The sequence below is a fragment of the Zosterops lateralis genome, assembly GCF_965231275.1.
Source record: "Zosterops lateralis genome assembly, chromosome: 1".
Taxonomy (NCBI): domain Eukaryota; kingdom Metazoa; phylum Chordata; class Aves; order Passeriformes; family Zosteropidae; genus Zosterops; species Zosterops lateralis.
This window is the reverse complement of record NC_139762.1, coordinates 91,347,081-91,363,034: the sequence shown is the minus strand read 5'-3', so window position 1 is coordinate 91,363,034 and position 15,954 is coordinate 91,347,081. Positions and strand designations below refer to the sequence as shown.

Here is a 15,954-nt window from a genome sequence, read left to right as displayed (position 1 = left end):
GCTCCATGGAAACTGCATCACTTCTTTGTCAAGCAAAATGAGAAAATTAAATGCTATGTGAAGAAAATCTTTATGCAATGATGTTCTAGCACATAGTGTTCTGCTGTATAAAAATGTAAAGAAATGGCTTATTTGAACATCAACATTTTCATTTCAATAACTAAACCCTGGTTTATCAGTTTAGGAAAATGCCAAATCTTACAGAACAGAATGCAGGCCATACTACTAAAGAACCAGAAAAATCATACAGTATTTCCCTGAAGATAGTTAAACTTTTATACAGAACTGAAGAACATAAAGTGCCTTTGCTCCAAAAAAGCTGCTTATTACTTGCAAAGAGCACCAAACAAAACCTCCAGTGTATCCCACAAGCAAAACACTCTTTCATTTTTGCATGTGATTATAGTAGAGGGAAGATGAACAATTTACTATTGACAGAAATGTCAAATGTTTCCTCATCTCCTTCTCTTGCTCTATCCTGCCCTTCCACTCAGTGGAGTTGCTGCTCCCAATCTGACAAAATTAATTTGATTTGAAATGTCACTGATATAGTAAAACATTGACCTTCCCCAACCAATGTTCCCTAGTTACTATTGCTAAAGCTGTTTCACTTCAAGTGGGGTGTACACAAATCTAAATGAAAGAACTGGCAGGCAGAATACTTGAAATCAAACTAATTATATTTTATGATAGATTAACAATTAGCTGGAAGTCTTCAAACAATGTATATAGATAACCAAGTTATGCTCTTCTGTTAAAATGAACCCGAGATATTAAATACAATCATACAGCTTTTGGCAATATTGTACAAGTTTCACACAGATAGTAATGACTAACATTGCTTTAGATAAGTGCTTTGAAGGCAACTCCATTTAAGAATGAAGAGAGCAATACAGTCCTGCACCCCATGTCAGTGTAGCAGTCATGTTTACAAACACATCTGATGTCAGGGCACTGGCTCCTGAGAGTTGCAAATAAACAGCATTCCATAGTCCAAAGGGTGTCTGTCTCATAATCCCTGAGGCTGTGACTGGTCAATAATGATGATGAGAGGAAAAAAAGAATTGGGTTATGGATTGGCCCTGCACATCTGTGACTTTGTAGAATAGATTTAATTGCAGTGATGCTTGGAAAAAACACAGAGAGTGGAAAACAAAACAATTCCCTTGTCTGGTCAGTTATGCTCATAAACCCTATGATCCTCTGTAAAGAATAATAGTTTTCTAAAAGATCTCAAGAAAACTGTAATTATAATATTCTAATTTTTCTCTCCATTTATCCAGAACCTAGGCATTCATCTTATTCCACTTTTACTGCTTCATATAGTTGCCTTTCTCACAATCTCATCTTTCCAAAACATAAATACCACACCACACCACCTTCCCTTTTCCTCCTGCTATTCCGTATTTAACGTGTCTTCTTTTTATTCTTACTCCATAAACACACAAAACACACTGCATACTTACAATGAACCTTCCTATTCCAGAAGTCTGGAAATAACCTGTAGTCATTCCAGGAGTTTCTCTTTTCCACCAAGAAAAGAGAAATTTACTCAAAACCCTCTAAATCCTGTCACATTTTTTCAAACCGTGGGTAAAGCAGGAATATGCTCTTCCTTCTTTTTCTGTGAAGGCTCTTAAATGATAACATTTGTATAGCTAAATGGCATTTTCCATAGTCCTTCCTTTTGCTAATATGGAGTAATAACTTTGTTATTGTTTTCTGATTAGATGAGTTGGTATAAGATAATGGAAATAAATTTTATACCATTGCACATGAAACGATGAGAGTGATTAGGCTGTAAAGTGACTGCTAAATCAATCCTGGAAATGCAGCAGATTCCCATCTCCCTTTGACACCATGAGTTCCGTTTGGGTTAACGATGGCTGTCGGCACACGCTGAGACAGAGCGGGAGCCCCTTCATTCCGTTTGCATGGCTTGACTTTTGTCAGGAAGACAACACTACAGACATCGGTGGGGATGGCAGAACAACACCAACATGGTTTGTGATACAACACGAATTCACACATTTTTTTCTAAAGCTGAGTGAGTGCATACTGTGCTCTCTCTTGCTCAGTGAGGACAGTATGGTGTGTGTGCTCATTGACTCCTTACACTGATTGCTTCAAGTCTAGCAAAGGGACGTCATCATCACCTCCTCCTCCTTCTTTTCTTTCCTGCTTTAGGACGACTTCTGGGATAGTCACCCCTATTTCAGTTGACTGAGAAGCACCTTTTGTTGCACTATTCTTGTCTTTCTTTACCTTAGTGATCACTTCTGTGTAAGAGATTTCTTCAGTGAAGGGCTCTGCTGCTGGGAGCTCAGAGGCAATGTGTACACTGGCTTCCTGGATCCCCTCCTGACCTTCGGCTCCTGTTCGTTCTTTATTTTTTTTATAGATCTTGAATGTCTCCTTTGTTGGAGCAGCTTGTGAAATGGTTTTCTTGATCCTCATCCCAGATTGTCTCAGTCTCTCTCCTGACTGCCTGATCCTCTCTCTCCTCTCAGGGGTCACTATCCTAGTTTGAAGCCTGTTTACCTTCTTGCCAAAATTTTGTCTTGTTTTTTGGATATTTTCCCTTGAAAATGCCTTTTTGATATCATCAATGCGCCTCATGCCTGATTTCTTGAACTTGGTTGCTTTGCTTTCTTCGATATAGTATTCTTCATCAGAAGACAGATCATCAGGTGGGAAGAAATCATCCTCTATAGTTTCACCTGCTGTCATCTCTTTGATAACAGAGAGAGATGAAGGACACTCGGTTTCCTCCTGTGAATGAAAGCAGAGAGTCATGTTCTAGCAAGTGTGTTTCAGAAAGATGGTGGTTCAAGTTTTTTTTTTTTTTTGGTTGGCTTAGTTAGCCAGTTAATTAGCACTAACTAAAATATAATCCCGTAAGAAAGTAAGGTAGGCTTGTGCCATCATACTCAATCTACACATTAACACAAATGGCAAAAGAAATCTTTGCCAAGTTCTCTAAAGATATTATATGCCTGATCAAAGATTTCTTTTCACTGTGGTTCTACCTGAAATTAATTAATCCAATGGTCCTGTGAGTCCTGACCTCTAATGGTTTTCAGAGCAGACTTGTCTAGGGTGTTTTTTTTTTTTAGCTTGTCTGCTTCTCTGGATCAGACCTAGATTATTCCTCACCAATAACAGCAGACACTGTAGACAAAAAAAGGCTCCTGGGCTTGTGTCAACTGTACACTGTCCAAGTAAATGCCTCAATGATATGAGTAACTTCAGTCTACTACTATTACCAGATGTGCATTTTTTTTGACTGTTTGGAACTTAACAAACACTGCTGTTGCTGCCCAGAAGAGAATGAACCCCATCATATTAACTTACATGCGCTGACTTCACAAGGGGACAAGTCAGTAAAGCAGGGAGATGTTATTTGGTAAACCCAGTAACACACAATTCATTCAGCACCTGGACCATCGCTGAGGCAAACTTGATTTGCTCCATTTGGAAATGTAGGATATTCCTGAGCAAGCCCCTCTGTCTCCTGTGGTGAGTTTGGTGTCTGTTTGAGCATGCAGAATTATACATTTGTATGATACATCTAATGTGTATCAGCAGCATGCTTGGAAATGGTGACTATCCTAGATGTCTTGGCCCTAGGAATTCATGCAGCCTCTCCAAGGAAAAATTGCTAGAAGCTCAAAGCTCAAAAACATGGAAAACTTCCAAAAACTGTCCAAAGTAAACAAAAAAAATTATCAAGAATCAGCTATCAGTTAAGGACATGAGAGAAAAAAAAAAAAAGGAAAAAAGCTTATGGCAATGAAGAATTTATGTGAATGGGGAGTATCTCCTAAGAAAGCTGTTAAGCTGATCTGCATGGACAGTACAAATTTGTAGCTCAGTGAGTTACTTTTATCTAGAATTGCAGTGTATGCAGAGTAGAAAAACTGTAACTTGTAGGGGGGGTATGAGATGGACAATGCCAACCCCTTCTACCCTACCATCTTTTTACATGCACATGTAAAAAGAAGAGCCTGTGCTCTTCTCCCAGGAGGAGCAGCCCTTTGGGGTGCAAACAGGTACAACAGCTGTATGACACTTTTCTAAGCTGTTTCCCATTAGTAATAACTACTTCAGCTGATTTCTGGCATATAGCAGTGTCAGGACTTGACCCTTAGTATTATCATCCTAGTGTAGACAATAGGAGAGATATTGAAGATGTGAACCCATGAACAGCAAGTAACTAATGGCTAACTGAATATTTTGCTGTGATCTTCTTTCCAGCCAAAAAGATGTCTGTCATTTTTCACAGTGACTCACTTGTAGTGAGTCATGTTATTTTACTGAGTGCTAGTAATACATAAAATAACATACATTGAGCTATTTGACAGATAAAGCCCACTTAAGAGTCTCTCATCATGCCTTGGCTTCATTAAAAACCCTCTGTAAAATAGTTGTTAATGCTTAGAAAAAATAGAGACAAATTATGTTACATTGATTACAGCAGCATGTTGTTCAACTCATCTGTCAAAATCAGCAGGAAGAAAACTACAATGCTTTGCTAATAATCTTCATTAACATGTGCAAATTAACATTAATTACATAAAGACTTCTACATATAAACATAATCTCCTTTTTTTCTGAAAATTAACTAAAACACAGCTGGATAGTAATTCCTCAAAGTTTTTAAATTATACCCCACTCCTTCAGCTGAAATAGTAACAAAAATATTTCCAGAATGAATATTCTGAAATTTCAGTACAGAAAGAGATGATTAGAATATGGGGAAAGGAATATGCCTTTCATATGAAGATTACTTTTTAAAAGGAGGGAAGGCAGAGACACTATTTGCTCTGCAATATTTAAATTGTCTTCCTTTGGAAGAATAATTTGTCTGTATTTTTTGCCAATTGGCAGATATTTTTGTATATACCTTTAGCCTGTTAGCTACAGAAGAGAGGAAAGAGAGGACTTCAGCTTTCCTACATACATGTTAGAATAAAAAATTATGAACAAGAATATGCAGGATGAAGATCTTGTAGATGAGACACAAACTAGACCTGCAGATCCTGAGAAACATTTACATTCTCCTACAGACTGTCAGCATGAACTTTGCCAAATCTTTGATTTTCTTCTTTTCCTTGGTCTCTGCACACATCCTGCAGAATCAAAAGTAGCAAGGCAAAACATTAGTGTGAGTTTCTATCTCCTCTCTAAATTTCTGGATGTTACTGAAGTGGAAAGTATTAGTGAGCCTGTCTAGCATGTTAGGAAGGTTTTGGAATAAAAATTCAGTGATTTAGGCTCAGTAGGTGAGCTTTTTCATCTGCTTCATTTCTCTCTCTCTGCTGCTCCTAACTCATTTCTTCTTATCACTAGATATCTGTGGGGCAGAGAGAAGAGAGGAGCTCATCCTTCCTAAGGCAAGAACAAGAAGCTTTAGTACCAGATGGGAAACAAAGCAGATAGCTACCAGCTCCTCTATAAGCTCACTAAAACTGAAAGACCAAACACCTGATTTCAGCAGCACAGAACAAAGCCCTAAACTGGGTGAGAGCTTTCTCCCTCTCTATAAAGTAGATGGTAGTGGGAATAGCAGGACTGGGCAGTCCAATCTTTGGGGAGGGTGAGAAGCGAGTTGAGCCATTGATGCTGCTGCTTTCGAGCTTTTTGTTAAAAAACTGCTTAAATATTTTGCTGGGAAGAACTTGTACCCACCACCAATACTCATGGGAGGTAAGGGAGGATCTAAAATGAGGACAGGAGATAATTTCACAGTAAAACATTATACTGAGCAGTCAATTATTTTTAACATGATTTCTTGAGGAAAGAGGCATGCAATTATAGAAGCTGTCTATCGATTAATACATAGGACATGTATAGGACATGCTTGCCTTATCTACTGGCGAACACCAAAAACACACACAGGCCAGACTCAGAAAACAAATATGTAGAAGCTGAGCATTCTCTTTCCATTTCATCACTGCTCCTCGAAGGAGCACCTGCAGAGGGTGCTCACACTGGTCCTGGTGTGTTCATTGGCCATAACTGCTCATTGGCCATAATCTCCTGAAAAAGTTATCTGGAAACAGACTTAGACCTTTCTAACAGAATAATATTTTTTCCTTCTCCTCCAAGAAAAAAAGTTGGTACATCTGTCATGTAAGTGGTTGATTTGGAAGTTGTCTTTTATTTGTACAAGTGAAACACACACATTCATATTATGCATCTCTCACCTTCTCACTCTTACACGGTGCCTCCACTAACACAGAAACATTTGGGCATTTTCCACCAATTTGAGAATGGAGCTGGGTTCTGACACAAAGAAATAAGTGCCCTTCTGTGGAGCTGGCTGTGTTTTGAGTCATTGTCTGTCCCTCCACAAGCTGACATCTGTTCTGAGCAAGCATGTCATGGCTCAGCTTGTAAATCTAAACATGTGAGAGAACAAGGGTGCTGAGAAGAGGAGTTGTGTGTCATGAAGGGGTATAGGAGGAGAGAGGGGAGAAAAGAGTCAGATTAGATGGTATGCTGAAACTGTAAATATTTTGGAGAAATGCATGTGTCTGGAAGGACATGAAGACTGAAAGGAGAAAGACTTCAGGATTTGTGGTAGCAAAGGAGGGACTGAAAGCCTTGGTTGAATGGTAAGGGAAAATCCTGGAGACCTTTGCAGTTGTAGTTGCAGGGTATATAGATTGACTGCTTAAGGAAAAGCTTTAACAGACAAAACCTAAAAGTATAACAGCATAACAGAACAATTGCACAATTCAGGAGTAGCTGGTGAAGACCCTGGCATGGTAAGTTTGCCTCAAAAGCATCTTAAACCCGAACTTTGTTTTTTTCATATTTTTTGAGTATTTAACCTCTCAAATATGCTTAGCCAAAAATTTCGAGTTCTTAAGGGCCTGGCTGAATACAAAGTATAGTATAAGTAACCCTTGGCATTGATGAAGAAGGCCAGCATGGCATTAATTTGAACAGATGGTTCCAGGGCCAGAAAATACTGAATTAACAAAGTCTGACTCCATCATTGGCATTTCACCCCCTCCTCTCATTTCAATTTCATTCACAATTAGAAATTTTTCAAGTGGACACAGGCTGTGTCTTTCAAACCCTCCTTTTGCTCTTAAAACTTTCCTTCAGCTGCCAAAATTCTGGCTGCACAGCACCCATGGGAGGGAACAGTGACCAGTTTGCAGGCACTGCAGACGTCTTCTAACCACAAGGAAGGGATCAAAGCAGTAGCATTTTTTCCCATTGGCTCTGGTAAAGCCTTTATGAGGGAAGGCTAATGCACCTGCTCCTCGACCATGCAAAGGGAAATGTGCTGACTTTTCCACCTCACTGATACCTTAAAACCAGTAGGTAAATAATCTTAAACGTGGCAATGCCTCTAATCAACCCCATGAGACTTTCAAGGTGGCAATGCACAGATAATTGAAGCCTGCAGGGAAAATGAGGCTGTTTCAGAATGTGCCTGCTTGATAACCCTGCCTGCACAGTCAAGATCTCCTCTTCTCTGGGAAGAGAAAGGGGGAAATGGCAGAGCAAATTGTTTAACAATGTCTCAGGTATTTTGCAGTCATAGTGTCCTGGCAAAGATCAGGTTGGCTCTAAAAGCAGCCTTCACTTACTGCTGCACTAGGGAGCCAAAGGAAGAATGTCATGCCCTCAGCAAGGACTGTGAGGCTGGGAAAAGAAAAAAAGGGTTGTTGAAAAGATTCCCTCGCAAACTTATTAGGTAAATTTCCACTCTTTGGGAGCACAGATGGGATTAATAATTAATAGCAGCGGTACTTTTATTTTCCTTAAGAAAATGAGTATTTTCATTTAGAGTTCACTTGATTTGCTAAGCAAAGCAGTGACATGATGTCACTGTTAAACAATACCTAGGCTTTATTAAGGTACATGAACATTTTTAATGATATTTTCTGTAATAATTTTATTATGTAATTTGAAAGAAAAAATAATGGAGTATGAGGGCATTTTAATGAATGTAACCAATTCAAGACCTTTGCATCCCTTGTCTTTTCCTGTTCTTTGGTATATATATTCAAAGCTTTGTATTTCAAAACTCAGACTTGGCTTCCAAAATTGGCTGAGAGAAAAAAAGGTAATACACTGTATCACACATAAATATTTGCTAGAAATGCTATAAACTGGTTTTGTGTTCTATTCCCAAATAATTTGAAAATGAAACTCTAAACAGCTCTAATAAAGGCAACAGTTATCAGATTTCAACTACTACCTAATTTCAATCAACACTTTAGCAGAACAAAGCTTTTTAAAATAAAATTAAAAAAACCTCAGAAAATCAGAATGACCAAATAAATAATTCAGTTTTATATATCTAGAATTATACAAATATATGTAAAATTGTATATATAAAATCAAGACTCAAAATGCTCCTTAAAAAACTGCTCTCAGCATAAGTAGGGAGGAGAGACTGATGAAAGTCCGTAACTTGGAGTCATTGTGTTGCACAGGGAAAAGGTCACAGCAAATGATCTTTCTGCCTTGGGGTGTATGACATGGAAAGTGCAGGTGATGATTAACATAAGCACAGATGGGACTGACTGATGATCACCTGACAATCCTGAAGCAAAGCACGAAGCAGCAAAATGGTCAAAGGCTACCCAGAGCCTGCTCTGGCACTGTTGCTGTGTCTATGACAACTGGTGATGCAAATGATGGGCAGATTATGGGCAGGAAACTGCATTGCCACAGTGTTTTAAACAAATCTTAGAAATTTGCATGTTGGATGAATGATTTGTTATTCAGACTGGTAGCCAAGGTAAATCAGGAAAACATCTCCTTGAAAGTGCACTCTATATCTACAGGAAACCACTGATGAATAACCAATTACAAATCATTCAGTACTTTTACTCATACCCTAACCGTTAAGAGTGAAGCTTTATAAATCTCGAGTGATCCCCTCATTTCTTCTGCAAATATATCACTTCAGAATCTCTGACAGCAGGCCAAAAATCTGCTCAGATGAGAGAGAAACAGGATTATGTTAAAAGGCCACCTAAAAATTTTTATCAGGTAAACACTTCAGCATATAAGACTTTATGGCTAAGTGCTATTGCTGCATTTATAATTATTTTTACATGGTGGAAAACCAGCCTGGTCAAAACAGTCAAGTCCCCTCATTTGTCTTTTGTGAAGCCTAATACACATCCCTTTTATTTAAATTCTGACAGAAATTCATTAATTCAACAACCAGCATACAATGACTACAAAGGAACTCATCTCGTTCTGCCATTATTGTTGTCTGTGGCTTGCAGCAGTCAATGAGTAGCCCATTCCCAGTTACACCACATCAGTGGAGAAGCCCTTGGCTCCAGATTACCACATGCTGCATAAAAATGACGACTGCAGCTTCAGGGGAAAACAAAAGCTTGACACTTTCTCTGCTCTGCTATTGCTTTATGGAACTAGACCAGGAAAGCTAGCTCTGAAGGTCAGTTTGCAGGCTTGCAATCAAACTGGTGAAATTTCTCACTTCCAAGTTTTCTGGAAGTAAGGAAAGGAGACAAAGCATCACAAGGTGTGATAAGACAGAAAAAATATATACTTGGTAGTGTTTTGATTCATTCATTCATCACACGATGACTGCTCCTACAAGTTAACTAGACCAGGGAAAAGTTCTCAAGTACAAGTGAAAACCAGTTATCAGAATCTGCTGAACTTGTCTGCCCAAGCAAATGTGTTTCCATATGAACCTATTCCTGGACAACCTTTTAACTACATGGAGAGAGCAAATACTTATAATGTAGAAAGTTTTTCCAGAAGTAGAGGTCTACAACTTGATTCAACAATTTCCACACACTTCTCTCCACTTACTTGAAAGGGATATACAGGTCACATGTACAAACATCTGTGTTACTGATGTCTAATTGCTGCCTGGCAAGATCAGTTCTGTCTCAGATCCTAAACTTCCTGTTTGTGACTTCTCATATTCCTCATCTCCATTTCTGTGCTGTTTTGATTAATTTTTTTCCTGTACTAAAGGAGTAATTACAAGGTTCTGCTATCTTCAATAGTGCTGAGAATATGAATCCCGACTGCATGTCCCCAGTCAAGTCCATTCCCGAATCTGTGCCTCAGGAATGAAGAGTTTTGCTGAACAGCCGGATTTGAGGATCTCAAGTGGAATTTTCCAATCTAAGTGATTCTATGATTCCATTCTAAGATGTGCCCACAGCAGCCAGCCACTGCTCCTGGTGACAATTCTGAGCAGCCTCGAGGACCATGGAGAGGAGGCACGACACAGGAGACTCATGTTGTAACTGCACACCTCTGCTGACTTGCAGGACAACCCCAAGGGAAACCCTAAACAGCTGCATCCAGTGCAAATGTAAACTAAGATCAGCTGTTTCCACCACTCAGTGCTAAGAGGTGGAGAAAAATCAATGGCAGCTCTGAGAAGAGGACAGCCTGTTCCCCCATGAGGATCATCCCAAAGGAACAGGTCTGGGGGCACCAGATCCAGTCCAGTTTGTAATCTGGTATGAACAAAATCTTGTGAACTATGGAGGCTATTTCATTTTAGGAACACAGAAACAGCCCAACATCTGGGTTGTTTTATTTTATTTTATTTTATTTTAATTTTAGTTTCTCCTCATTCCTTGCAAACATGTCACTAGAAACACAGCTTTTCTTTAGCTGATTGATAGCCTCTCCATGAGTGGCTGCTGCACAGCACGGGGCCAGCTCTGCACTTTGAACTGGAGCACTGGGCTCGACAGTGCAAACAAAGGGCTCTCATGACACTCTCCACTCTCAGACAAAATCACTGGGTTTATTTTATTGTCTGTATTCTCAGCAAGGCAATTACCTATCCCAGCTGTAAAAATATTTATAAGGTTTCTGCCAAAAGACTCCAACAAAGGCCCTGTGTCACTGGGCTGCTGAGGCCAGTGTTCTGCTGTCAGAAGTAGTTGGTCAATTCACACTTTTTTTTTTTCCCATGAAGTTTTCAGGCTACACTTTAATAACAATTTAGGTTTCTTCTCTTCCCATGAGTTTTAGAAGGCAGTTTTGTACAGACCTTGTCTCCAGGACTGGACATCCATTTATGGTTTCAGATCAGAGCTAAAATTACAGGAATTAACACCATGTACACTAAAATTAGCATTATTCCATCTATAAAAGTAATTTGGTTTCTTGTCTATATTTCTTTCTATGAACTGACAGCTTCTAATTTTGAGCACATTTTATTAGTATCACACCTTTTCTGTACCAAGATTTTCAAGGCAGACATTACAGTTGACAAAGACAGCCCTAGAAATACACTTTCAGAAACTCATTGCAAGCTTCACTTCACATTTCAACACAATGCACTGCCACCTGTTGTTTTTCCAGATAATCTGTTATGAGGTAAGATACCAGGTACATAAATATCAGAAAGGATAAGACCTCCCATGTTTCTGAAAAACAGAAAAATGATCAAGTATGAACCACCTAGCACAGTCTGCTCTGGGTGAGCTATTTAACTCCAGGCTACTAAGAATTTTGTTCTGCAGGGCCATTTTTGAGCCTGCCATTCTTATGCCCAAATAGTACCAAATTAACAGCAATCTCCTGAGCTCCTGAAACCCTGATTTCTACTGCCGCTTCAGATGAAAGTGCTTCTACCTCAGGTTTCCAGACTACTATCTCCATCTTGATCTCACCACTCTTACTTGTCTAGTCATTATAACCACAGAAGGTCAGTGGGCAGGAGAAGACACTTATATTTTAACTTATTTATGCATAATATCAGTGACCTATGCAAGGCTGCTTCTGTGAGCCTCTCCCCATGTGTGCAGTGGAGCAACCACAGGGCAAACAAATCAGTTGTAACCCTCCTGTGTAGGTCAGTCAAGCCATAATCTTGGTTTATGATGTGTCCACTAATTTTAAATGTCAGACAGCAGTGAGTGAAAAAAATACATGTATCCCTTCCTAGGAAGTAATTATTCATTTACGGTGCTTATGTGAAGAAGTAATAGACAAAAGCCCAGTAACAGTAACATGGACTTTCTGGTGCCTATACAGTTCCATTCAAATAGAGACTTGCAGAACATGCAGAAAAGCGAATGAAACAAATTCTTTCAGGGTAAAAAAAAAATAAAATAAAAAATCCCCTTTAATTTCTGAATAATTTAGTCAGAATGATTTAAACTGTTAAATGCTCTTTGACTTCAGAGAAATGATAGCTCTTACAGCTGGTTATTCAGACTAACCTGAACAGAAATGAGCAGTGACCTGTACAACCTACAACATTCTTTTTATTCCCTACTATAGTCTCAGGGCACATAGCACTCCAGGGTCAAAGACTTCACTAGAAAGTCTGAAGTAACCTGGCATTTTTAATCATACAGTAAGCCTAGGCAGGAGAGCTGCCTCTGCCTGCTACCAGATCTTTTCCTCAACCACATCGACTTCTAAAAATGAATGCTCTCAGTTCCTTAATCATTCTGCTCAAGGATGATCACTTTGTCTTTTTTTAATGTGAGGATATCGCCAACTCTTTTCATCATTGCTGAGATCTCTTGGGACAATCTCCTTCAGCCAATGATCCTTTTCAACCTGCCTACTCCCTCCATCAATGATAAGATCAAAGCTATCCACTTGAAAGAAAATCTTTAGTATTTAATGGGTGTTTCCTTTTTCTTCATATGCTGATGTTCCGGCAAAAGTTAAAACTAAAACCCACATGTCCTCACCAGTGTAAAGATTCCATGCCAGCAACACATGGGTCATTGGCCTCATCGCATTGTTTCAAATAGTTCATCAGAAAAAAACCATCACTATAGAAGAGCTGTCAGTCACAGCCACAGAGTAAACAACTTGGTTATATCCATTTGTAGCGCATAGCACAGGGAGTATGCTGGTTCCGTAGCTATTAACAGACTCCCACTCATCCAAGCCAAGCTCCAGTCATTCAGGTCTTGGCACTGCAGCAGTGTACCTACCCTGGTGTAAATCAGCAGTGTGAAAATCACTGCACTTGTGTGAAAGGGACTCTCATAAATGTACCTGTGCCTTGAAGTGACAGTGCGCTCTTCAGTTATCCCTCTCCAGAAAAATGCTAAATGCTAAATACTAGAGGGATCCACATTAACTGCCTCTCCTCTGTGCAAGTGAGAAAAGATTGTTCAATCTACCCTACAAAAGGGATGGAAGTTAAGGAGGGAGTCATCCACATTCTCACTGACAGTTCCTAAACCACTGTAGGATGAGGAAGTCAGAAAGACAAAAAATGCTGTTTCCCTTCCTGAAAAGAACCACCTAAGAATTAAACACACAGAACAGAGTGCAGGCCATTCTTGTCCAGCAAAACCAGCAGAGAGACCATAAACTCCTGCTGAAGGTGATTTTTAGAGTAAGTACGTATTGCGAGCCACCTTTTATATGAAATACCTGAAAATATCAACATCTGTTCATTACACCTGTGTGTAAATCCATTCTGACCATATTCTACTATATTTTTAAATAACAGCTCATGTCTTGCTAGCAGAAAAATTTACAACATGTAATGAATACTGTTTTAAGAACAAATATTTTCAAAGCATTGATTCTGCTGCAGTCATTATGGTAAAGGCCCATCAATGAAACGGCATTATGCCATTAACCAGGGGAGTCACAGAGATTTATTACCTTTAGCTGAGAAATTATTTGCAAGCAAAAAGTGAAAGTGCCTGTTTTCTATTCTGTGATGATGATGCAGGTTGCAATAATGGTAATAATAGGACAGATTGGGTCTGTACTTTCTACTGAACAACCATAGTAAGTCATTCAGTCAGAAAATCTGGGAGGCTCAGTTTGGCTGTATATGGTACTAACATAACATTAAAGAGGCAATATTTCCTACCTTCAGCTTTTTCTCATTCTTTCAGTTATTTTTCTCCCAGTAGTGGAAAATGAAGTATTTAAGAAAGCTAGGTTATAAAGAAGCATTTGTCAGCTGTACACGGTGGTGAATAAACTCAGTGAAACACAGCTCCATTCATTGCAAATGATGTTATTTATGTGCAAACAGATGCAAGACCAGGGTGTAAAGCTGAGTGATCGAGATGCATTGTGTTACTCATGACGGGTGGTATTTTCAAGAACACCTAATGAGGAATACAACTTGTTTGAAAGAACTTTGGCGACTTGCTGGTAAAAAAGGAGCAATTATGCTTCTGGTAAAAGATAAAACAATCTTACTTTCTACTGACCTGGGAAGCTGGGAAGTTCCAGCAAAGGCAGGATCAGACCATTAGACAAATGGGTTTCACAGCACTCATTGACAAGATCCCAGAACTGTCTGCACTCTTTGTATGGATGCAAGTGAGACCATGCTGTTTCATGAAACTTCTCTTCAAAGGCAATTATTTTAAAGTACAATGAACATCCTAGAATAAGGTCAGTGAAAGAAACTATATGATTTCCTTGCCCACTGTGATTGAAAGAACAGTGCTATGTCAAACCCTTTCCAAGGTGAACCATGCAAGGGAGTATTTGTTGCCATGAAGGGTTTGTGGGTCTGAGTTTAGTTTTACATATACTGCTCTACACTGAGACAATGAAAAAAATTTCAATTTGTCAGCAGTATGAAAACCTGGGCAATGCTGCAAGTTAAACAAGCCATGTTTTGAAATTAGTGTTGGAAGAAAGTCTGTGTTTCAGAGAGCCTGAAAACATTTCTGCTATTTGCACTTCTACCTAATACGGTGAAAAAAACAACAGAGATGAATGTCAGGCATGGTTTGTATGACAAGATTTACAGGGCCTGCCTCATATTACCTTTCGGAGAGGCAGCAAATAGTCCTTGCTGATCTGCAGTTAATCTTACACGACTGGCTCAGAAACCTACCCACACTAATAATAGACCCTGTGTGCTGCTGCCAGTAGGTTCATGCTGAAAGGCATTGGGGAGCACAGATCAGTGTTAAAGAAAGCATAAAATAACTCCTATACGGGACAGATTGCACCTTTGCTTCGTTAGCCAGCACCTACCAGAAGTCACCAAGGAGGTGGCAAAGTGACAGTACAAGAAGAAATTAGGTTCACTGTTACCTGGTAGATCACGACCCGGAATTTGTTTTTTCTCAGCATCTCCTGTTGTTTTGCTTCCACCTTCCGCACACTGGCGTTCTGCCTCTCCACGCGCGCCCGCACCTCCTTCATGGTGGAGCTGACCTTGCGGGTTTTCGCCAGTAGCTTGTTCACTGTGAAGCCTGTATTGCCATGGGCCTGGGCAAGCTTTAGAATGTCAATCTGTATGGTCTTGATGGCATTTTCCATCTCCCTGTGCTTCTCCTCTATCCTTTTCTGGCTCGCCTGCACGCTGTCAACAATGTTGGCCACTTTGTCCAGGACTGTCACAATCGTGTAAGCTGCATCTTGCTCCTCTTCCTCCTCGATGACGCTGGAGAGACGATTTTGGTGTGTTTTGTCGGCCTCCGAGGTGATTTCGCGGCGATCCATTCTGCCTGCCTTCAGCCAGGTTGGAGGGAGGCGAGGTTTCGGTGATCCTGCCGCAGCGATTCTGGCACTGTTGCAGAGAGCCAGGGCGACAGCTGGCTCCGGCGATGCTCAAAGTAGGGCGTGAAACGCCGCTCCTGGAGCTTGGTCAAATACTTCTGACTACAAAATATCCACACATGATTGTTCAGATACTTTCAGCAACATGAAACCCCTAAAATTAGGAAGCAATATCTGGAAAGGAACATACGTTTAAGGGGTCACGCTTCTGTACTGATGAAGTTATTAGTGTTAATCCAGGAAAGTTAAGTAACTTGCGAATTAAGCAGGAAAGCAAACTTGCATATTTTTAAAGATCTGCTTTTGTTTTCATGTTACTGGAGTGCTTTCCTCTGAGAGAATTCAAAAAGTGGTCAGGAAAATTAACATGGTTGTTTCTTTTCCAGCAAAACAACTTCAGATCTTCAACTTGCTGCAATTACCCCGTGGGGTAACAAATAAACACACTAAACCAGA

At 39.7% G+C, this 15,954-nt stretch overlaps 1 protein-coding gene across 1 annotated transcript; it reads right to left on the bottom strand.

Moving 5' to 3' along the window:
* Positions 1-711: 711 nt before the first annotated feature.
* Positions 712-15,635, bottom strand: CAVIN4 (caveolae associated protein 4). Its single transcript, XM_083879507.1, has 2 exons — positions 15,031-15,635; positions 712-2,772 (listed from the first exon to the last, which is right to left on the bottom strand). The coding sequence occupies exons 1-2, from the start codon at positions 15,439-15,441 to the stop codon at positions 2,113-2,115; spliced, it is 1,071 nt and encodes a 356-aa protein (XP_083735633.1). The 5' UTR covers positions 15,442-15,635; the 3' UTR covers positions 712-2,112.
* Between the last annotated feature and the right edge of the window lie 319 nt (positions 15,636-15,954).

What these genes read in the sequence shown, in the direction of transcription:
- CAVIN4 (XM_083879507.1), bottom strand. Translation starts at nt 15,441, where the DNA reads ATGGATCGCCGCGAAATCACCTCGGAGGCCGACAAAACACACCAAAAT. An exon ending in TCCGGGTCGTGATCTACCAG is followed by an intron (nt 2,773 to 15,030) that starts GTAACAGTGAAC and finishes TTTCATTCACAG; the next exon opens with GAGGAAACCGAGTGTCCTTC.